Here is a 23,921-nt window from a genome sequence, read left to right as displayed (position 1 = left end):
TTTTGGTCCAACGATGACCCTACAGGTCAGTGACCACTTCTGACCCAAGAATGGAATTGTCTCTCTGACTAGCTTGTAGTACTGCTCAATAGCTTTATTGCATGTTACTGAATAACAAGATCACAAAGGTGTAGAAAAATACTACGACACCGTGCAAGATATAATTACATGACGGCCCAAAAAATTGACGATATATACAAAATACATGTACATATTCTAAAGGCAGGAAATCAGAGACACATGTATATGACTTGGAAAAACACACAACCTAATTAAAATTTTACAATGAGTTAAAAAACAAACTTTTCTCCATCATCCTGAAACTGGATTTTTCATCTGTCAGTCATTTCCCAGTGTTGGAGGACTCAAGGCTGGCCTCAGGTTGAAATGATGGCTCAGTTTTTGCCATGGCATGGACCATGTGGACTCAAGAAGTAGGCTAGTTTGAGGATGTCCGTTTTCACTAAATTACATGTACATGTATTTACTTTCTCAAAAAAATTATTGTTGTGGCGTCTTACAATGACAGAAATTAATCGGAAGGATGATTGATAACGGACATTTCTATCAAAATTGGATATACTTTACAGAAGATAGGACCACAAAGTTACAGAGGATTACAAAGGTAATAGGCCTTCTTCATCGGGAAGCATTTGTTCCCCTTGTTCCCTGAATCTATCATATCCAGTGTGATCTGTTAAATGCAACATTAGTTTGGGTTCCAATCTTCAGTTTTAGTGTTTTTTAATGTGACTTAAAACATCAAGATATAATTGATCACAAGTTCTAAATTATTCTAAACAAAATCTGGCATGAGTTTGAGTGAACTTGTACTTTGTTGGTGTTAGTTTTACTCAAACGTTCCAAAAAGAGAAAGTCGTGCCTCACTTTCAATTCAAGATGGCAAACATATTTAATCCATTCCAAGCAATAGCATGTCACTGCCAGGAATTGTCTTTGTATTCTTGACTGAAAATGAAACTCAATCTGGACACTTCAGTGTAAGCCTTAACCAGCAGACAAAATTAACAAATGAAAAACACCTCTTACGAAATTGCTCTGAAATGCAGCCTCTGACATCACAGAGTATGCGTTTGTCACATTTTTCGAAGTTGACTAAAAAATCATTAAACTAAAATTCACATTCATGTAAAATTTAGATTTTCAACATGTGTACACAGTAAACCCCGGCTAAGTAGGCACCCTTGGGACCCCAAAATTTGTGACGACTTACGCAAAGGCTGAATTCTACTGTAAGTCGTCATTTTGCCAACTTATATGAAACGATGACCATACATGCACATAAATGTACATGTGATTAGGTTGCAGTGCTCAAAATATCTAGTTCGAGCATATTTACGGAGGAAGGAAAAGACACGATGAAAACATGCAACATGTGATGCTCCGAAGTGACAGAGGGATTGGATTATGTGAAGGACAGTGGTCCATGAGTGCGAACGGAGTACATGCCTGCATGTACAACGTACAGATAAATGCTGACCACTGAAAAATACATGTACATGAAAGTGGAAAATACCTATGCACAGAGGGGAATCTAGCTCATTCACTGAAGTATTGCAGAAGTTTTTAATCGCTTCATGCTTTTGGAGTGTCAAAGTTCGGAATGTACTTCGGGCATCACTGGCTCCCTGCCATTCCATGCCATTGCTATTTTTGCGATAGGAACCTGTGTGCCATACATGCTTTATCGAGTCTCACGCGCTTCCACCACACCGTGCTCACAGTGCAACTTGTCTCATGCTTAAGGTGTTGGAAAGCAGACAATCAATTTTGACGCCACATAGCCTCATTTTACATACACATGCTAGCAGAAAAAGGTTTGGGATCTTCCAGTGGTAGCAGCACACGTAATGCCGTGATGGGAGGTGCCTTGACTGTAACGCTACATAAATGTACACCAATGCAACGGTCACATCGCCATGGGACTTACCACATGTACATAAATCCTTCTTGCCAATTGCACAGCGGCAGAGGTCAATGCCAATGTACATGTACAGTACATGTAAATGCCAACTTACACAAAGGATTCTCTTGTTCGTTTGTGAAAATGGGACCGAGAGTAACACTTAGGCGAAATGACAACTTCTAAAAGCCAACTTGGAATTAACAATTCTTATGGAAATGAATTAGAGATGATCGGGTCTTTTGTAAGACTGCCAACTTGAGAGATTTGCCGAGTTGTACTATGTCGACTTACTGTACGATGCCGGATTTTACTCCATACAACTGGGATTGGCCTGGAATCTTTCCAAAAATATCAAATAGTCTTGGTCTTAACCTCTGTATCCAATCCTGTCACTCGGTCTGATCCTTGACCGTGATGGCCAAGGATTTGACCTCAGCCTTGGAGGGTGAAGACCCACTTACAACATCAACATTTTTGGCCTTGGTCTTTGCTCGGTGATACAGTTTGAGAAGATTCCTGGCCTCTTCTGATTGGATCATTTCATTCAGCCGTCTCTCACAAGCATCCTGGATAAATTGTGCATCTTCTTTGGACTGACAGAGCAAGACTTGAAGTCGGTTGATGTCTGAGTCTACTACAACCTGACAATTTGGGGGGAAAGAATGGTACACAAACACTAGTGATTTGTATTTAAAGCACAAGATAAAACTTCTAACTCAGACCAGCCAGCTGACCCCAGCAAGCTCAGTGGTCAATCATCTGCACTAGTAAACAGGAGGTCATTGGTTTGAGGCCAACAAGAGTAAGCTTAGGTGGAAAGCTTGCGGAAGCACCATGCAAGGATACGATCTGTTTTGTGAGTCTGTATGGTTCTGAAAAGAACCGTGAGGAACTCAACGTTTCGGACAGTATGCTCTGTCCGTCGTCGGGAGACTGAAGAGATGCCGACAGAGAGTGGGGCTTATAAGCTGACTGGGAGCACTGGAGTGTGATGGTTCCTACTGTGTAGTCAGGTGGAACGAGGATGCAGCTGGTGGATCCACCTGGGTACTGATGCATGTCAGTTGGTCATAGGCTGTGGTGGGGGAAGGTTGCCTGGGTATAGGAGACCCATGGGCGGGGGGGCTAGGGTAGAGAGGACCCATCAGACCAGGAGGTGAGCAGGGGCTGCCAGATGTCGCTGATGGAGAAGCCGAAGCCCCACTCTCTATCCGCATCTCTTCAGTCTCCTGACGACGGACAAAGCATACTGTCCGAAACGTTGAGTTCCTCACGGTTCTTTTCAGAACCATACAGACTCACAAAAGAGATCGTATCCTTGCATGGTGCTACCACAAGCTTTCCACCTTCATTGTCTATCACCATGAATAGCTTGAAATCCCAAGAGTAAGCTTGTGAATTTCTGCGCAAGCTCTCAGGCAATGGAGCACTGAGTATACACTGCTTTATACATGTCAGTGTAAGAGCAAAAAACCTGGTATTAAAACAACCCACTTTAATTTTTTGGGGGTGGGTGAGGGACAGAGCATGCGCAGTTTGCCTTGTTGCCTAACTACATAAAATATGTAGTGGTTGCTTCTTTCCACAGTTACCTTAAAACAAAAGTCTTGACTGGCGTAGAGATCCTTATCGAAAATCAACAGATTAGACACTGGGCCTGGGTTTATCATTCTTGAATCACCTTCTACATAGTGAAGTTTTTCCAACTCAACAGGTCTGATTTCAGGTAAAACAAGCATAAATTTCTTTCCTAATTGGACTGAGAGTTCCAAAGGGTCAGGTTATTATACCTCTAAATCCACCTTGGGAAGGAAAGCCATCACAGATGGGTTTTTGGCAATTCTTTTGGCCACTCTGTCCAGAGGGTTGGTTGAACTTGTGGGTCCAGCCCCGTCCACTTCCACTAAACCTTCCTCATCTTCTCCTTGGAGTGAAGTAGCAGGTAGAAAACAAATGGGCAAAGTAAATCTTCATAGTCTAACTGGCTGAAGTTATTTTTCTTTCATTGATATTGACAAGGCCAGAGAATGCATCCCCAAACTTGGGAATTTCTTTGAATTTTTGGAAGTTTCAGAGCCCAAGTTCAAAAAGAATGCAAGTGAACTAGCTTTTACATATAAATGCCAAACACTAACCTGCAAAGAAAGAGGCTTTTATATTTATATTCTTCAAAGCAACTTGTTGACATTTTGGCCTTACCTTCTGTCCACTGTTCTCCTTTACTCACGACCATGAGGACAGTGTTGTCAGACAAAGTTTGAAAATAGTTGTCATCTTCAACTCTTGTGCAGTCCTCCTCAAGAACAATTTCAAATTCATTGCCAGCTGCACGAAAGCCAGTCCGGATCTTTGCCCTCAGGTCTTGCAGTGAGGCGGCAACGATGCCAACTTGACGAGTCCTCCTAACATTACAGACTTTTAACGGCTTGGCTTGGGACGTTCCTGGTTTGCGCTCCACACCCGGTTTGTCACGTCCCACTTTTGGTCCATATTTCTTCTTCTTTGACAATGTACTCGGGGCATCATGACTTGACCCAGATGACTTCCTCTTAAGCTTTCCCCTTTTAGATCCAGATGTTGATGGTTTGGGCTCCACAACCAACTTGACATGATCCACTTCATGTCCAGCTTTCTTCTTCTTTGACGGGGTACCTGGGGTATGATAGCTTGGCTTGGATGACTTCCTTTTACGCTTTCCTCGCATCATGAGTGTTCACTTTCTCAATTGGACTTACATGTACTGAACCCTAACAGTCCTAAATCCTTCAATTTCAATACATACACCCTTGGGGGTTAGGGTTAAAGGAGGGGGAAAAGATGAAGTCACTGCTGTAACTACATCTAGAAGACACCGTCCATCATATCTAGTCTGTGTTATAGTACAGTGCAGCAACAGTAGTGGGTATCCTCGGTCAATCGAATTGCATCACGTCAGATATTCCTGTATCAAAACTGACTTTTCTTCTTCCACAGCTGTGAAGTAGAGAGGAACAGCAGATGAATGCAAGAGGTATTACATGCAGGGAGGGGGGGATAGAGCTTTATGCTTAAAAAGTCTGATTAGCATGATATAATGATTAGCCTTGTTCCTTCAGCTCGTTAACTACTTAACTTGAAATGTGATCTTGATTAGTTGATGTTTGATCCTTACATCTGTCTACCATGGTGTCACGCAGTAGCACTGTATTATTAGAATCAATAACAAACTGAGCAGGTTTACACAGATATTCTCAGTCATCATCACTTGTACCAGTAGCAGTTTGTACTCATAGGGCCTACAGTTTTGACAGAATAAATTTTAGAATTGTTTGAAGGTAGCGTAACTCAGTAGGAATCAGAAACAAAATTTGTCTGCAGCAGTTCACCGAGACAATGACTGAGTTTAGACTCGGACCATACTGGTATGTATCAAAGCCATTGGTTGGCAAGCACAAGGGTTTATCCACTACGAACACAGGGCGAGGGTTCCCCTCATTTTTCTCTAAGGCCTAGAGTGTAGTGGCTCAGTTTTACAATCTGTCTCTTTTCTGTCGCCAACAGAAAAAAGAGAGAGGTTTGAAAAGAGAGCCACTAGGCCAACAGCCCTAAGCCTAGTATTTGTGGGGCTAGGTACTGAACCACGGTGTACTCTAGCCCAGGTGGACTCCTTGACCTGCTGACCGTACTACGTTCCGGAAGGAGACAACGTCCAACCTGGGCTAGGTGTACTCCGTCGTCTAACGAAGCTACCTAGGCAGTAGTAGTCATGGTCCCGTTCGAGAAGTACAGCAGTAAGGTCCTTTTCCTCACATTTCACCTTTCCAAACAGTCCTTAAACTCCAGGATTCAGTGGAATTTGAGGTTCTTATGATGGTGGTAAAGTTTACTTACATTTGGGAAAAAAGATAAATTTCCCCTCAAAATGGGAAACACACTCGTCGTTTACTTCCTGCTACGCTGCAATCGCCACAACGTCCGTGAACGAGCAAGTGCAGTGCATGCAGTGGTGCGCGTTAACGCCGCGCCCTTAGCGCTAGCTTGCGCGCCCGCTGCTGCTGGTCCCCGTCGTTGAATCAAGCCATAGTGTACTCGCCAAGGCATTCTGGGAAAAAGGTGAAGTCCCCGCCACGTTCCATCACGTACATGTACGTCATTGCACGAACAGTCCATCCGGCCGTGACGTCATTACACTCGGGCAGCCTCGGCCTCCAGAGACCCGCTCGCCAGCTAGGGTAGTGGTGGCTGACACCAGGGCAGGCACGAACGTCACGTGATGGCTAAACGAACGCTCTCGTGCAAGTTTGACTTACACGTGTAAGCTAATCGAACGCACCCTAAAAGTGCGACTCACATGTCAAAAGCTGTTCCTTCTTCCAAATATGATTTACCATCGATCTCCGACAATTCACGGCTGTTCACACCTCAACCATTATATTCTTTTCAAATTTATCCATTCCAGATGCAGAATTAAGTTTTTCTTCGAAATCTGACGACTGAAGTACAATGATCTCAACCAGTTTTTGAAAAAGTCCGTTCAAGTTGGAAAGTGCACGCAACGTTTTTTTATTTGTACCGGCAGGCATGAGAATAAGTGTCTGCCATCTGTTGAAGTGCTGTCGACACCCTTAGCGAATGTGAGGCGCCTCGCTATCAACTTTCCTCCTGCAAGGACGATGAAAAATATTGTCTTGAGGGCGTTTGTTTGGATTCTTGGACTTCGTCTGTGCTTTTCTGGGAAATAGTGTGGTTGTTCTTTCCCGGACCATCGTGCTTTATCAAGGCAAAGACGGCTCCCCATCCAGACTTTCTTAGTATCCTCAATGATCCTACAGCTATGATCATTATCGGCAGCGCCGACCTGCAATAACCGGAATGTTTTCGCCTTATGCAAGGAATCTTGGCAGGCAAGTTTCCCCTGCAGGTTCATTGGGTTCCAGTCCGTGGTTTCCACAGCAGTCAGCCTTGACATCCATGTTTATGGTCACCCTAGTTAGTTTGGATCGCTGCGCACTTGTCGTCTTCCCCTTCAAGAATAAACGTCTTCCCCTGCGTCAGAGATCGGCCTGAGTCGCCGTTACTTTTGCTGTTGGCTCTGGCAATTCTCATCGCGGCCCAGTCCTCTCCTCGTGACCCCTTACTTCAATTACAACTTCTTGCCTCTAACAGCAGAGCTCCAGCTGGGTTTCGAGTACATGTTCTTCATCCTCGGCTTCAACTTTGTCTGCTTAATCCTCATCCTGCTCTCGTACCTGGCCATCTTTATCACTGTGAAGCGCTCGGCGTACAAAATTAAGAAATCCAAGGCAGCAGGCGATGTGAAACTGCCGTGAAGGTGGCGCTCATCATCGACACAGATTTTGCTTGCTGGATGTGTATCATCATCATGGGTGTGCTGGCTTCAGCGGGAGGCGTTTTTGGAATCTTCTTCGTGTCATTGTGTGATGATGGATAATATTATTTGCACTTAATGAAATTCGTGCGTGCATGCGTGCACGAGATTGTGTCACGTGTCATTGCTCCAAATGGCGTCAGGAAAATGACATTTTTATGACGCAGACGACGCTCACTTGCACATCCAAACAACGCCGTCAAAAGTTATCGAACGTATCAGAATTACAGTCTCAATCAAAAAAGAAAATGAAACTAGGATTATCTATGTTTTTTTAAGTGTTGAATAAATCCCTGGCCTTGTTGCATGCAAATAATGTAATCATTTCTACCAAATAAAAATTAAAAGTTTTTGAGTGTGTTTTATGACGTCATAAACGGCGCAGACACTTACAGCGTATGAAGTGGTGTCTGTTTTGATGTCAACAAAGAGTTTAGTTTTTGTTTCAGATTTTCTGAAACAACGTTGTTACGAATGCTTCATTGAGCTTGTTAGTTAAACACAGCCACACAGAAATTTCGAGATAACCGACCTACTTAAGAGCGATTTATCGACATCCTCAAAAGTAAGTTTTTTCTCGAACTGCGTTCATCATCTCTTTTCTTTGACACACATATACTTCTACTAAATGTGTGCATTACATCATTAACGATGCCAAGCTAAACACTGACAATGTGAATTTTATTTTGGGAAGAATTGACAACAGTTTGAATAAAACTCACATTTTAACGGTCACACATGGGAATGTAAAATTGATTGCAGATCATGGTGTCACAACCAGCGCGGCTTGTTCTCTGTAATGGAGGAGGGGCTGATATCCCAAGTTCTCGTTTGAATCAAGGTAAACGAATTCGAACCAGTTGGCAATAGTAAAACAATTTGTCCTTTTCTTAGTAAAGCAAATCGAACTTGTTTGGGCAGCTTATTGGTCCCTGTTCGAGGCTTTTGTTAATTTATCACACCTGTTCAGTGCGTTTTGGTTTCTCTTCGCTTTATTTTTTTGATCTGCAACCTCTATTCTGTTGTTCATAGAACCTATAACTCCTGTTGTCCACATTCGGACAGAAGAGGATTCACCAATCCAATTGACTGTCAGTCAAGGGCCGACGACAGCGCCTCCATCCCGCCACTTGCCAATCATCGGTCCGCCAAGTCCAAGAAAATTGACAGGTAACAATCGACAGCATTGTTCGATTCAACCTGTTCAATGATAAAGCGAGTCCCCGCTTTATAGTTTGGTGTGCAATCTAAGTTGAGAGTGTGCTAATAAGCCTTTTCGACTTGCGGTAATAATGCTCACTTTTCAATATTTGACGCTTGGATTTTCCTGCTATTTCTATTTTAGGAAAATATCGGCAGATTCCTTCAATTAAGGTTTCGCCACTTAGACACAGAAACACAACTATGCTTTCACGAAAACCCCTTAACAACCTAGTCTGGGGAGAAATCCTACCCGACAAGCCCAGGCTTCAGCAGTTCAAACCACCGAGCGAGAAGGACCAACAGACAGGAAAGCTGACTAGAATCCCCGTCCAAAACCTGAAAGAGGAACACGCCGACTTTACGCCAGAAGACTTAGCCGACCTTTCCATCGAGGCAATTCTGGCCATCACTGGAATATCTTTGGGTGATGAGAAACCCACTCAGAGCGCCACCAAGGAAGAGTCAGACGGGTGCTTTGTTGTCCGGCAGGTAGTTGTCTGGGCTGATGACAGTGGTGGCAGACAAAGAGAAAAAGACTCTCCAGTGGCCGACAGCTGCTTATTGTCTGTCACCAAAGAAACCAATCCATCAAAAGACCTTCCACACGACCACAAAGATGATGGTAAAGTTCTAGACCTCATCGAAGACTCATTATTTGGAGACGAATTAGACGAGGAAGGGGAAGACTCCACCGATCGCAGTCCCTTAGAGGACCCACCGATCACTGCTACAAACCAGCCTCGTTTCCCACCTCGACTGCCTCCGCTGCGCCCTAAGTGTGACTTAGAGCCGAACAAATCTTACGGAAAGAAAATGACCAAGAGAAGTAAACAGAAGCAAAGGCAGAATGGTGATCATGGCCTGTTGAAGGGACCATTTTTGAAAGAATCTGATTCCAAATTCGAGTCAGAGGAGTCCAGGTTGAACAGCAAAGGGTATAATTGTCAACTTTCTAGCAACAATAATGGCAGCACTGAAGACCTGCATCGTAATAGAGCCGGATGCACAGAAGTCCCAAAGCCCTCTCAAGGCTCTCTTGATAGCATCTTGCAGATGATGATGACCAACCTAGTGCCTGACGATTATACAACTGAGGCAACAGTGGCCAAGGCAGCAAATTCTTTCTCGGTCCCACCTGTGTCTGCTCCCGCAGTTAAAGTTGCCCAACACGCCACGCCTACTGTGAGCATTCCACTTGGATTTGGGATCGACAAACTTCAAGACGAATCAAAGATTACTTTGACAGGCCCCCAAGATTTCGAAGCAGGTGTAACAAACTGTCCTGCTGATTTGACCATGATAGAAACATCTTATCCACCAACTGGATTCTTCTTGAAAGTTAGGCCATCAAAGGTGTCGACAGTCCCACCTCCTCCTGGTTTCTTAAGACAAAATGTCCAGAGTGGAAGCACTCAGAGTGAGGAGAGCAATGTTGAGCAAACTAACGGTGTTGATGAGAAATGTCAGGATGGCACAGCGGTGTCTCAGAATCACCATAGCAGTGAAGACTGGTACTATAAGGTGCCGTGGCCAGCAGACTGGAAAGAGAAGAATCGTGATGCGTCTCACTTACCAGCAGGGCTCCGGAAAGCACTCCACATTGACCTTAGCTGGTTGCAGCAGGATGGTGATGACAAACCGAAACTTAAGCCAGGGGGTTCAAATATGAACACCGATGACACCAAAGCAATCAAAGGAAAAATGGCAGACAAAGTCCAACAAATGAGAAATGGTAACAACAATCACATTTTAAGCAACACAGAGGCATCAAAAGATACACAATGTAAGAGGAAGCCTACTTGGCCTAATTCCTCAGGAACTGATCTCAGAAATCTTACAAGTATCAGTAGTTCTCCAACAGATCTTGGAAGGACAACGTTCTTGAGTATAGGATCCTCTGATAACCCTTGCTCAGAAAACCGAAATCAAGGATCATGTTACATCAGCAATCTGTCAATAAGTACAAGAAGTGACTCTTTGTTGTCGCAGTCATCACTTACTAGCTGGGGATTGGACGTCGATGAACTCATCCTACTCTTGTCTGATGACGACAGTGAGTGCACCTCTGACGACTTCTTGTCAGATGATGTCACATTCGTTTGTGAAAACTACGGCACCGTCGATCACTCTCAACATCACCCCAAGTCTCTTCAAAGTCCGCTCCTCTCACCGGACATTGTGTCTCCGTTCTGCTCAACTCTTGCAAATGGTGAACACGACGTTTTTGATCTTCGCCAGGATAGCAACAACAGGCGGTATGACCCAAGACGTTACATTGAAGAGGATATTTTTCTCAAACCGCCGACAGAATCTCGAGATAGTCTTGACAGATATCTCTCCGAAGGGACGTGGACAGATCATGAACTAGAATATATCTTCAAGGCTTCCGTCGTTAAGAAAACAAAATTTCAACTTAATCATTCCAGAAACGCGGAAATAACGATTACTGGTGGAATTGCTGAGAAAAGAGTGCCCGATAATGTAACTTACCGTATCTCAGTCAGGTCGACAGAAATTGATGACGCTCAACTTCTTGTAGAAGACAAGAACCCGAACCCTCGCCTAGATATTGCTGCAACCGATGATACACATTCATTAGAAGTCCAGTCACAACAACGGACGGATAACTCATCCTTGCAACCCGCACTCGACGTCGAGAAGTGGATGAGGTTTCACGATGCTCAGATGGAGCAAGCAATAAGGATGGAGAGGCTCGCTGGAGGGCGCTCTGTATCTGCCCCTCAACTTGTGACCTCCGACAATTCTTATGATCGAGTTATAGACTGGGTTCGAACCTCTGATTTTTCTCTCGCGCCTTCCAGAGGAAAGGATGAGTGGGGCTAAAATTTCCTTTACTAACTTTGGGGTTTTCTTTGTGACAATGACTGTACCTAACATATTCTCCAAGTCATTTCCTGAAAGTCTTCAAAATGAAAGAACAGATTCGGTGACCAATCTGCTGTGTTACTCAAGGGAGATCATTGGAACCAAGAAAACGGTTTAAATTTATTTTAAACATATTAATTGTATTTTTTTATTCAAATGCAGTTGTCTAGTCACACCAGTGAAAAGCGAATATGTGTGGCCTTTTCACTTCGATTGTACAGAAATCCAATTATGTTAACTCAAGAGAAACACCATCTATCAAATTGCACTGATCTACGTGCATGTTAAACCCGCTAAGAGAAAGCCTAAAACTAGGAGAGAAATTGCAAATTCATGTTATATACCATACAGCTTTAATATAATTACTTTTTATTAAGAAATACAAATGTTTGGGTTTCTGAAAAAAAATGACATCGATCTTTCTGTGACTTCTAAATTCTGTTGTAATTTCTGCCAACCGTTGGACTTTTTTCCTACTGATTGTAAGTGGTATCTTTCACTGGATTGTGAACTTATCAATTTATATGTTATGTAGCTTTGTATGGGTATAGTACCGTCAGTCACCCTATGGGGTAAAGGAGTAGTCTTCACATTCGAAAGTTATTAAAATGATCAAAACGTTTTCCAGGTTTATAGCCATTTCAAAGCCAATTTTCTTGAGATCAAAGCATTTTCTTCACGTTGACGAAAGTGTAAACGGTGTTGTTTCGTTTGGAATTATATTAAAATACTTGACTTCCATCTGACGCCTACTCTCCTTGGTTTTAATCTTGTATTTAAATAATTTATTTTCTATCCATCCACTAAAGCTTCTGAAGGATGAAATTTCCATGATGAAGATGCAATTCGATATTTGTCATTCTCCGTGCGTTTGATCGGCCGTAGTGAAGGCCAGATAATGCCTTCAGTAAACTAGCGACGTTCAATTTTGCCATGGATATTCCGTATTTGTCATAATTGAATGCAGCATCTTTTCTGATATAAATAATTCAAAAGTAGGATTTCTGACCTGGCCTTTGAAAAAATAGGCATATCTCTATTGTAATAAAAAAAAATAAAGAAAACTCGGATAGGAAGGTGTTTTACCGATTTTTCTCCCGAAACTGAGAAATTCTAGGTAAATTAGTTTTCCAAAACTTCTGTGCTCTTTCTGCATTTATTTTCACTAGCATGATCTCCAAATTTGTCAATTTTTGTTTTGAAAAAACATGCAAAAAAGCTGCAACTTCAAAAGATATCATTTGTCCCACAAAATTCAAGGCATTCGAATTCACCACAGAGTTTTGTTTATTCACTCAAAAATGAAGACAAAAAGACTTCTATGCATTTTCAATAAGCCATACAACGGGAAGATAAAAATCGATTTCAGAAACTACAATTCAAAAATTTTATATTGTGTTAACTTTTCTAAAGGAAAACACCAATTTGTTGATTATTAGAGTAAGAGAACTTAACATAATATACACAAACAAACATATTTGGGCCTGACATTCTAGCTGCAGTAAACAGGTACTGTAAGTACTCGTGATGAATCATAAAATTGAAACCAAAATATACATATACATCTCTTCTTTTTAATTTTCCAATTAAGGAGGCACAGAGTAATCCTTTCTTAATATAACTATTATATTGTACAATGGAAATAAAGAATTTCTTGGGCAATCTTGTGAGACAATGATTAAGCAAAACGTTACTGAAATACTTCCAGCATAACTTCATAAACTTGATGACCATTATGTTGCAACAATGCGCATTTTAATCCTAACAGTCGTCTATCCTCAATTTTCAATATGATTCCACATACATCCTCGGGGGGTGGAATAGATGGCGCTATGTAGAATAATGATCAGGAATACATGATAGCTGGTGTAATATCATCAATTCACTTTCTGCCTGATATTAACATCTCAGTACAACATCAAAGATAAATAATTATTAGTAAGAATTTGCCAGAAGTATCACCTTGCAATGTCAATCGAATTAATCACAAGAAATTACCAATAAAATAATTCACTTTTTAAATAACAAATGCTTTACAAATTATTTAGAATTCCTTTGAACTATGGCAACAGAAACATAAGCACTGGCTTTGACAACTGCAAAATGTAAAAGATACATTGGAAAATGTCTCAGACTTACAATGTGCCCCTTTCTCTGATCAAGAAAACAAAAACACACAAGTCTACATATAACATTAGCTAATTTATGAAATTGCCATTACTTTTTGGCATTATTGCAATTTTATTAGTGTTAGTCAAACCACACGTCCATGAACTTAATCTTTCAAAAAACAAAAACACCAGAAGACAGACTTGTAAAACTGGCGACTAACACAGGAATAATGCATTTACTGCTACAAAATGCTTAGCTGTAAAATCTTGTAGTTTATCACCAAATGGAAAAGAAAAAGATAAAAAGGCTCAGTTCAGACACCACTGGAAGTCAAACATTTTTCTATTAGGAGAGTCACCAAATGTTGAACACTATTGAGAATCTGTGCAAATCTTCACAATTTGTCATGACAACTGCCAAACTTGGACATATAGTACAGCAGATTTTCAAGCTCCATGACTATTCCATGTTTGACATTATTTCAGATTTTTCGGATTAGGTAATGAAACAGCTGAGTGAGAGGAAGGGAGGGATCATCACACTCTTTACCCTTGATAGTGAATCGGTAGTAACCTGGTCCACGCAGGGGTAGAACGTAGGTGACACTTTGTCCCTCAAACTCTGGGCTGACCTCAGACGTGGCATTGTGTGGATCTCGCTGACCGTAGTATATCAGTTCATGGGCAGCTATCATACTACTGGACAATCCCATGACGATTTGGATGCTGTGGTCAGATGTGACCACAAATGGGTCTGGGTGGGTAAAGGCTGACATCCCCAGGGAGGTACAGGCTTCGGTGGGACCCCAATGCTCACCTCTACTCAATAATGGAATAGCCATGACCTGCTTGACAGTGGTGCAGACTAATAGATAGCTGCATACGTGGACGGGGGTGGGCATGCCTGGGTATTGTGCAAGGATGTGCAGCCCATACCGGCTAACTTTCGGTGGAGTGACCAACAACACTAGTTCTTCGCCGACTACTCTCTGCATGCTGTACACCACTAAATCCTCCGGTTTCCAACCCCAGGATGTCAGGGTGTGAGTGAAGCTTAGTTCATTCCTCATCAACCTGAAGCGGACCTCAATGTCCGAGGCATCGTGGGTCATCACCACGGCTGTGCGGTGGGTCAGAGGCGTCAAACCAACATTCATGACCCCAATGGGACCCCAATGATCAGCAGGAGAGCTTGGAAGTGGAACCTGGTCTCCACAGGGGGCGCTATTGTGAACCAAGTAACGACAGATTTCTGTCTCAGTCTCCAGATTTATTTCTCCGTCGAGATACTGACGTTTGGCATACAGAGTAAGGTAAAAGTCACCTAGAAAACAAACAAAAAGAAGGATTCACCTAACCGAGTCGAGCATTTAAATGTCTTTGGTATACAAACAAGGATACAAGGTAACATGTCAAATGAACAACATTAAGGCTCAGCCAAGACAAACTGAAAAGGTAAATTATACCAACTTTGCAAGTAGAAACTAACCTGGGTCAGGGATACGGATGTAGCACGCCATGGCATTTTCTGCTACCTGATGAATGAAGTCAAACTGGTCGTAGGGGACCCCGGCTCTGCTGAACTCTCTTCTTCCCTGCAAAGTGGCCAGGCGGGTGGACAGGATCAACCCCAGAGGGCACTGGACTCGGATATCCAACTCGCCATTCGGACAACCTATCACCTGGGTAAATTACCAATACAACAAATGCATCTTAGACCCTATCTGACGCAGGCCTCAAGAACTTCAGTTATATGTCTATTATCAGAGAGTCCTATGTATCTACAATCGCCAAAGACTTGGATCTAGACCTAGCTCTAGCTGCAAGATTTAAACATAGTCTGAATCTGTCTTCATGTCTTCAAGGTACACTTCAATCCCAGGTCTTGACACTGGGATTCCAATGTCCCAAGCTTACTCTGGAGTATCTATGACCAAGACCATATCCAAAACTAGCTTCCAGAGCTACGGCTACGTCTACTGTCAGTATGTCTCCAATATTGTGAAGACCTTGACCTAGACAACAGACTCAGATGCAACCAACAACTAGAACTACTGCCTAAAGTTCAACTTGTCAAAAGATGACTTACAGCTGACGTGTGGCTGAGAAGTACAAAGCCAAACTTAAAGAAGTCGGGCTTCAGCGGGACGGAAGCGTTGAAATCCTGCAAAGAGAGGGGCTGGTTGAGTAACTGCCAAGCAGGATCGTTGGGGAAATGACTCCGGATGATCACATCTGGGTCAGCCAGGAAGTAGTGCTCGTCGTATTCGAAGCGAAAGGGGTCAAACGCCACGGAGCCCTGGATGTGTGACACACCCCAGTTACAGTCGACGAAATGCCAGTAGCCGTCGATACGGACGGCGTTCCAGGTATGCTGGTAGGTAGGGTCATTAGAGGTGATGTATTGACCGGGGTTGTAGGCTTTGTTTTTGGCACTACCGTTGATTTCCACACAGCGCAGACCCACAAATCTAAAGTAGGATTCAAAAACAAGTGAAAATTTACTCATTCAACCAGGACAAAGGCATACTTTTGACCCTGTTTATCCCTTATGACTGTAAAGGCAGTTCGAAGTGTGGTTGACTTGTGACTCAGTTGGGGACCTTGGCAAAATTGAGGGACCTTTGTGAGAGCCTTCATGGGCAAAACGAAAGTAGTTAAGCCAAAAGACTTCAGCATTATCTCGTTCATACCTGCACATTCGCATGAACAGGGTGGAGAAGGTAATCTTCTTGTGGTACAGGCCTTTAAGTACACCGAGCGGCGTATCATCAATGATGTCATTTAGGTCCATCTCGTCACAGTTCTGGGCTGTAATCCAACGACAGATGAGTCGGACTTTCTCAAGCTCAGTCCCGCCGATACTGACCAGCTCATTGACCAATGCTGAGAAGGTCGGTTGGGTAACGAGACTCACTGTCTGCGCAAGCTACAAACCGAGAACATCGTTGACATAATGAGTCTGTTCATACCCCAACCACAAACCTAAAATTTCTCTACTGCAGTAACTCCCAGCCATGGCAGACTGCAAGAAACCTCCATGAAATGACTATACAACTGGGAGATGGAAATATTTCTGTTTGCCTTGACCCTCATAAATATTATTTACAAATACTGTTCTTTAAGAGCTATCCACAAGCTAGTATCAAAAACTTCCCAAGATTACTCCAATCAAAATCAGTGAATAGACAATCTGTTCTGTTGTCGTTCCACTTACCTTGATTGCATGGGCGTCTAACCTCCTGAAGATGTCCTGGGTTCGTGTAAAGCTCCCTCTTTTTCTTAACTGGATACTCCTCCTTCAGAGGGACAACAACGAGGGAGGTGGACTGAGTTGGCGTAGTCCAAAGCTGGGTCACCTCGGTGGGAACAGCGATGGCATCAGTGTCATTTCCTCCAAATTCATCCGCCTGAACAAAACAATTACAATGACCTCCTAGATCAGTTAAGCAGGTGCTTTTGAATTCAGAGAGAGGAAATAAAATGTGCTGTGCTAGGTTCTGGCTTAAGGTTAATGTTAGTTTAATCATTATCGTATTTGGAAGACAATGACATTTCATTGAAGTACCTCTTCATCTGAATTGTACAATTCTTCCTGGGTCTCAGCGCGCTGGGTTGCCACAACTGCTTCTCCTGTCGCCTTCTGGCCTCGTGCCATTCTTTTGGCCTCCAGAACCTCCAAACAAAACAAGAATGGACAAAAGGATGGTGCTGAATGACTCTGGAGATTTGATTATGTAACAGATCAATTCACCTGTGAAAGACCCGGAAATGGATACTTCACATATTTCACTTTACATGATTACATTCAGTTTAAACTGGTTTTGCACATTCAGCTGAAAATAGATCGTGCACATTCAGATGAGAACAGTTTGTTCCTATTCAGCTGAAAATTGGTTGTGCACATTAAGCTGAAAACTGGACCATTTGCACGTGCTCACCAGTGTGTACTCATGCAGGATCATTTATGGGTTCTTGTGAGTGGACCACACAGCACTATTATTGAGTTCTTACATGAAGTCTGAGGTCTTAAAGTATACTATTTAAGATGGCTGCACAGCTTGACATTCAAACAAAAATCACCTGTCGCATGCGTTCTCTTTCTTTGTCCAATTTACTCTGAAGTATCCACATGTTCTTATCGTGCTCCTCAATCATTCTTTTGTACTCCGACTCTGACACCTTGCCCTTGCGATCCTGAATGTTGGACCGAATGTCGTTGTCATAGCGTGAAATATCCTGCTGCAGATTACTGAGGTCTTCTTCCGTGTTGCAAGCATCACTATCCTCCTGGAGAACAAAACCATAAATTCCAAATTGTCATCAAAATGCTGAAAGTTCAAATTGGCAAAGGAAAGATTTCTTGTCCTGTAAAGACAGGTTTGCAGGCAAAATGCCAGGCGTGTTCGCACCAGTCTATTGGCAAAGGAAAGATTTCTTGTCCTGTAAAGACAGGTTTGCAGGCAAAATGCCAGGTGTGTTCGCACCAGTCTATTGGCAAAGGAAAGATTTCTTGTCCTGTAAAGACAGGTTTGCAGGCAAAATACCAGGCGTGTTCGCACCAGTCTTGCCATGAGTCTCATCCGTTCTTCTTCCTCGGCCTTCCACTGTGCCTTTCGCCGCTGCCTTGCCGACAGCTTGTCAGAGAAATTCCTCTTCTGTCTCTCCACAGCCATGGCTAATCTTCCCTTCAGCCGCTCCATGTCGCGCTCATGCTGGGCCAGGAGTCGCTGGTACTCCGCTTCAGACATCTCAGACTTCTTCTTGGTGACCTCATTGGCAAAGGTTGACTCCTTCTGAAGGATCTCCTGCTCTAATTTCAGAATCTCCTGGGAATTCAGAGACAGAAACTGTCTATGATGAGAGGATTTGAAAGTTCAGGAGCTCAGGGAACAATTTCAGGAGGCATGAAACTTAACGGCAGATGTCTCTGGGCTACGTGCACTCAAAAAGCTTGAAACACTACATATTCAACCGAGAACACATTCCGTATTCCTGTAAGAAATGTTCTAAATGGAACCAACATTTCTAATCCTACCTCAGATTTGGCTGCATTTGGCTCCTTGGCCGTGAGTGGTCTGAACCTTCTTGCTCCTAGCTTCTCTTGTAATTTCCCCTCCATCCTTTTTCTCTCGGCAGCCAGCATTGCAGCAAGCTCCTCCTGTTCCTTCTTGTGTTGTTCCATCAGACGCTGGTACTCCTCGCCAGACATCTTGGTCTTCTTGGCCTTCATGTCCTCCTTGAATTTGGTGTCATTGAGGTCTAGCGCCAGTTGGAGCTGCTTGATCTCTTCGGCGGTGAGTGGAGGGGCTTCTTCATCCGGTTCTCCCTTACCCCTCCTTCTCCTGGCCTCCAGTTTGTCTATCAGCACCCGTCTCATCCGTTCCTTCTCCGCATCCAGCTGCTCCTGCAGGGCATCCATCTCACGTCTGTGCTCATCGATGAGCCGCTGGGTCTCATCAGGAGACAAAGTGCCCTTGGCATCCTTCAACTGTTTTTTGAAGTCCATGGCCTTCTGGTTTAGGGCCAGCTGTAGGTCCTTGACCTCGTCAGCTGACAATGGCTCACTGACCTGTGAGGGAGGAATCGAATGAAGTCATGTTTGAAAGTAAGCTTCAAGGGCTACAACTGTCTATTATCAGCACGTAGTCACATTTACAACTAATAAAAAGGGCAAGGATAATCTGGTCATCCTCGAGAGAGACGCTGGACTGGAGTGGAATGCTGACTTTTAAGATGCTACCAGAGGATTGGCTAGCTCTAGCCAGTAGAGTCGGACATGGCCCATTCGTCTTCTTACCAGTGATTCTGCCCAATCTATTTACCCTGCGATGAGGGGTAGGTATGCCTGCTGATGAATTGTACCCTAATTCCATTCCGAAGACAAATAAGCAATGTTAAGCATCCGTGATCCATGACAATACATGTACTAACCTCCGCATTTCCCCTCCTGTCCCTAAGCGCTTTCCTGGCGGCGAGCTTATCCAGCAGCGACTGCCGCTGTCTCTCTCGCTGCAGGTCTAGCCGGTGCTGCAGCTTGTTCAGCTCCTCTCGGTGTTCAGCGATCAGTTTCTTGTACTCCTCTGGCGACAGCTGCGATTTCTTGTCCTGCAGCATGGCCTCCAGCTGGATCTGACGCCGTTTCAAGTCTGCTTCAAGCTGCTGGATCTCCTCAGGTGACATTTCCGGCTAAATATATTCATGAATGCGCCAAATCAGAAACTAAAACAACAGGCAAACATTTATTTATTTTTACCTCACAGGTCCGGGGTAAATTCCCTTGGTAAACTTGGCTTTATGAATTCACACCGTTCCAATAGCCTTTGTACAGTTTGTACCACAAAACACCACACTGCAAATAATTCACGGTACCCGCTGCTTCATCTGACTAGGACCGGCCAGCCAACCCCGGCAAGCTCGGTGGTCGAGTGGTTAAGACATCTGCACTAGTAAGTAGGAGGTTGTGGGTTCGATTCCCACCCGAGTAAACTTGTGAATTTTTTCGCAAGCTCTCGGACAAGCACTGAGCATACAGTGTTTATCAATATATACAATGGGTAAGGGCAAAACCCGTTATTTAAACACCACACGCTTTTATTTTTGTCTATCACATTCCAGTGTTGTATTTGCATCCATCACAAGTTCTTTTACAACTCCCTTCACAAGGCCATTCACAAGTCTTTTCATAAGGCCAGCCATAAGTAACAGGGTAAGAATACTTTTGTCACAGCTCATTTGAACAGCTGTGAGCTGGCTTAAGACTGGATGAATTGTGATTTCAGGGACTTGAGGGGACTTGTGACAGACTTGAATACAACACTGGAATGTTCACAATGTAACCACAACATGAACACTATACCTTGGTCATACATGTGCCTTGGCCTACAGGACTAACAAACCTATTTGCCTGAACATCCCAGTAGCCAACTGTCACGCCTACCTCTTCATACTGCCCGCCTCCTAGATTCTTCCTCCGCCTCCGTTCTTCAAGTTTATCGGCCAGGGATTGTTTCTGTCTGTCCGTCTCCCTCTCTAATTTCTGTTTCAGTTTCTCCATCTCGGCCTTATGCTGAGCGACCAATCGCTGGTACTCAGCCTCTGGTAGTCGCTCTCTCTTCACTTTCATCTCTTGTTCAAATGCTGCATTTCTTTGCTGGATCTCTTTTTCAATTTGCTGTGCACTTTTCTCGACATCGTCAGTTGCCCCATTGATGAATGTGGTAGCATTAACCTAAATTTTAAATATCAGATATTAGTAAAAACAGATTTCTCAACATTTCAGATTAATGAAAAGAAGAAAATTTGCATTTAAGTAAAGTTTTGTCTTGAAGCCTCACCTGATGACTTGCTTCTACTTCTTCTTTGCCTTCGTCGATTGTCTGAAAGTCAAATTAAAACCATTATTTTATCACGAGATGCCATTCCATTCCATTTATTAAAGAGGGTCCATCACAAACTTCTGTGGTTAGATATCAATTGATACACAAATACCGACCTTTTCTTTAGAAAGTTTCTCTAATTCTTTTTTCTCGTCCAGCCGTGCTTTGCGCCGCTGCTGGCGCTGAGCCACTTTGGAGGCCAGCGTGTACTTCTGTCGCTCGCGTTCCTTCTCACGCAGCATCGCCATAAGCTCCACCTCCTGTTTGTGATTGGCTATCATCTGTTCATACTCCTGCTGCGAGAGGTGGGTGCGTTTCTCCTGCAGTGCTTGCTTCAGACGAGCCTGTGAAGGAACAAAAATAGATCCAAACAAGTATGTAATTGTGAATATGTTGTTTTTGTCCATGAGCAAGCCATTTTATTACAATTTTCTAAATTTGGAATCTGATAATGGCCAGAACCTCAATATCCTTGCTTTTGCACATAATACAGACACAACGAAGGACAAATCTCTAGTTTTATATATTCTGTGATTGGCTCTGTATAGCGTAAAAAATACAATGTCTGTGACAGAGTCGATAATTTCAGCCGACGTTCCTCTTAAGTTGACATGTTTCTTGTCGTAGGCAGGACTGACGAGTGATTATCGCATTACAAGCAGGTTACCTTGCGCTCTTTAGCGCCCTCGCTGGAGGTCGGCTGGTTCTCTTTTGCATCCAAGTCTTCAATCACTTCTTCCCAGTCCTCGTCATCACTGTATTGGTTGTTTGAAAAACTGGTGTCCTGCAGATTCAAAGCATCAAGCTACCTAGGTTACCGGCTTTGGGATTTGACCAATGACATTTATAAGTACATGATCGACATAAGAACTGGCGAGACCACAACTACACGGTACAAAAAGACCAATTTTGATTATCAATTTCACTAAAACAAATTTGCAGGCATTTGGGGGAATTTTTACTTGGTTTTTAAAAGTAACAAGCCTATTTCAATTCTCCAGGAGGCTTCGTTTTTCACCTGGCTGAGTTGTATTTGGAACGACTGGCCGAGGTGTTCATTGCTGTTAGCTTCGTCATCCTCTGCGATCATCTCAATGTTAGTGACTGTCATCTGTGCGGCATTGGACAGGTGAGAGGCAAAGTCACTGTCCCCTTGGGTGACATCAAAGGTCTGTCAAAAAATAAACAATGATGGGAGCTTCCAATCAACATTTAGTTAGGTACATGTATGAGGTCATTTCATGAAATACTGAATTACGTACACACAAAATGCACCAGAATTTTCTAGATGTTCCATATGAAAGAAAGAAAGGACAATTTTTGTGATAAATCTGTTGAAAAATGTCCATTGGAATCAACTTACCCCTAGGCTCTGGCTGCCCATCTGCAAGCTGAATTTGTTGGATGCTACCTGCTTAACTGTGGCTGGTCCTGGCAGCTGACCACTGACCCCTTCATTGTTCTTGAGATTGACCTGCCCTTTGACCTTGACAGGCTTGGATTGACCCGGTACCACTACCTCTGCAGCCACCATCACCTTGCCCTTTCCTCCGCTCTTGGATGTTCCTGATCCCATGGCTAACACTGCAATCTGTCACAAATGTTGACGTTGATTGCAAATTATTTACAGAATTTGTATCCACTGGGTCTGGTACATTGTTATAACTTGTGGACTCTCCAACTCTGCAAATTAGTACAATACCTGGGCCTAAAACACTGAATTCAAATGAAATGTACTAGGCCCTAGCCTCAGCACAGTCTGAGTAACTTGGACCCTACAAATCACCTTTTTTAACATTTGCATATGGTCAGGCGATAGTAGGGTCCAAGTACCTTCCATAGGCTTCTGCTTTCATTAATTCATTTCACTCAAAATGGCTCATACCTCGAGTCAAAATCCTCCGAATTCACCTCTAAAATTGTCCTTAAATTGTCTAATGCGCCTATCTATGGGTAAGTGAGAATTGGAGATTCCAATAATGATAATATGGTTTACTCACATATGGGAAGAAAAGAGAAATTTCCCCTTCAAATCAGAAACGCACTTGTCAACGAGCTGGAAGACGCCACCTTCCTTCAAATGGTGATTTTAACTATATGTTAATGTCCTATTGACGACGTCACAGCAAGCCGGCCATGTGGAAAATTCACAAAAAGCATGCTGTGTTGGCACACGTGCACCAACGATTGTTTCCTGAGCAGTGGAAGTTTGGTGGCTGTGACCATATGGGTGCATTCCACTTAATCCACAACATAAACGGGTGCATTAGACATTTTAAGCCAGTTTGGACATGTTGGAGGTAAATTCGGAGAATTTTGACTTGGGGTACAAGCCGTTTTGAGTGAAATGAATTAATGGAAGCAGAAGTGATGTACTTGGACCCTACTAAAACTCCCAACCATGTCCAAACGTTTGAAAAGGCGACAAGGTCAGCCATGCCACTTGTCAGTAATGATCATGCATGTCATGACGTTTCACAATCAGAAACACTGCGCTTAGCCTACATTTGAAAGTCTCACCGTTTCATTTACTGTCTGAAAGGCAGATCTGGTAGAAACAATTTGGGTGTGGCAACCCTCTTGATTTATTCGACAAACTACAAGGGCTTAGGCCTACTTAATAATCAACGTTACATTTTTTCAGCATCATTTATGATGATTTAGGCCTTTCATTACTCATTAGATCAACTGCCGTCATCAGCGTTGATGAAGGTGCCCATAGCAATTGCACATACATTCAGGCACCCTTCTAAAACTAGCTGAATTTTAATACTATGAACACTGGGAACCAGTTGGTACGGGCACGTTTCTTACAACGGCTCTTTGATGTATCACTAAAACTCCCCCTTTCCAAGTTTTTGTCATTAATAAAGTCACTCTTAGAGGAAATTTTCCCAAATACTTTTGTCAGAAAATTGAAGTAAATTTTTATTTTCTAAGAAGAAACTCCCATGTCTTTTTAAAATGTCTTGAAATAAGCGATGGCCCGTCGCCGGGGGGAGGGGGCGCCGCCCCCGGCAGGAAGCCTCCCTCCGTCAGTAAAAAGC

The 23,921-nt window shown here is 43.2% G+C and overlaps 3 protein-coding genes across 5 annotated transcripts; 1 reads left to right on the top strand and 2 right to left on the bottom strand.

Annotated features, from left to right (window-relative positions):
- Positions 1-69: 69 nt before the first annotated feature.
- On the bottom strand, positions 70-5,957 carry LOC110979179 (DNA fragmentation factor subunit alpha-like). Of its 2 annotated transcripts, none has more exons than XM_022234764.2 (4): positions 5,798-5,957; positions 4,127-4,900; positions 3,718-3,869; positions 70-2,568 (listed from the first exon to the last, which is right to left on the bottom strand). In XM_022234764.2, exons 2-4 carry the CDS (start codon positions 4,632-4,634, stop codon positions 2,317-2,319), a joined length of 912 nt encoding a protein of 303 aa, XP_022090456.2. In that variant the 5' UTR covers positions 4,635-4,900; positions 5,798-5,957; the 3' UTR covers positions 70-2,316. The 2 variants fall into 2 exon arrangements, with proteins under 2 accessions (XP_022090456.2, XP_022090457.2); XM_022234765.2 differs by having other exon boundaries at positions 3,718-3,851.
- Positions 5,958-7,670: 1,713 nt separating this feature from the next.
- LOC110978946 (uncharacterized) lies at positions 7,671-12,130 on the top strand. 2 transcript variants are annotated; one of them, XM_022234307.2, is made up of 4 exons: positions 7,671-7,860; positions 8,058-8,136; positions 8,361-8,465; positions 8,641-12,130. In XM_022234307.2, exons 2-4 carry the CDS (start codon positions 8,061-8,063, stop codon positions 11,340-11,342), a joined length of 2,883 nt encoding a protein of 960 aa, XP_022089999.2. In that variant the 5' UTR covers positions 7,671-7,860; positions 8,058-8,060; the 3' UTR covers positions 11,343-12,130. The 2 variants fall into 2 exon arrangements, with proteins under 2 accessions (XP_022089999.2, XP_022089997.2); XM_022234305.2 differs by having other exon boundaries at positions 7,672-7,860; positions 8,328-8,465.
- A 517-nt stretch (positions 12,131-12,647) lies between these two features.
- LOC110979145 (uncharacterized) lies at positions 12,648-23,003 on the bottom strand. The gene is given in 18 exon segments (XM_022234707.2): positions 12,648-14,819; positions 14,985-15,177; positions 15,585-15,966; positions 16,189-16,424; positions 16,713-16,748; positions 16,750-16,905; positions 17,064-17,171; positions 17,579-17,785; positions 18,058-18,324; positions 18,534-19,067; positions 19,430-19,684; positions 20,436-20,726; positions 20,833-20,874; positions 20,991-21,218; positions 21,542-21,658; positions 21,893-22,045; positions 22,238-22,465; positions 22,875-23,003. Coding segments are annotated over 17 exon segments (4,260 nt in total). The 5' UTR covers positions 22,451-22,465; positions 22,875-23,003; the 3' UTR covers positions 12,648-13,977.
- Between the last annotated feature and the right edge of the window lie 918 nt (positions 23,004-23,921).

Source organism: Acanthaster planci, linkage group LG16, assembly GCF_054643075.1.
Source record: "Acanthaster planci isolate LZ-2023a linkage group LG16, COTS_SCS, whole genome shotgun sequence".
In the NCBI taxonomy this organism is placed as follows: domain Eukaryota; kingdom Metazoa; phylum Echinodermata; class Asteroidea; order Valvatida; family Acanthasteridae; genus Acanthaster; species Acanthaster planci.
This window is presented reverse-complemented; position numbering and strand designations above follow the sequence as displayed.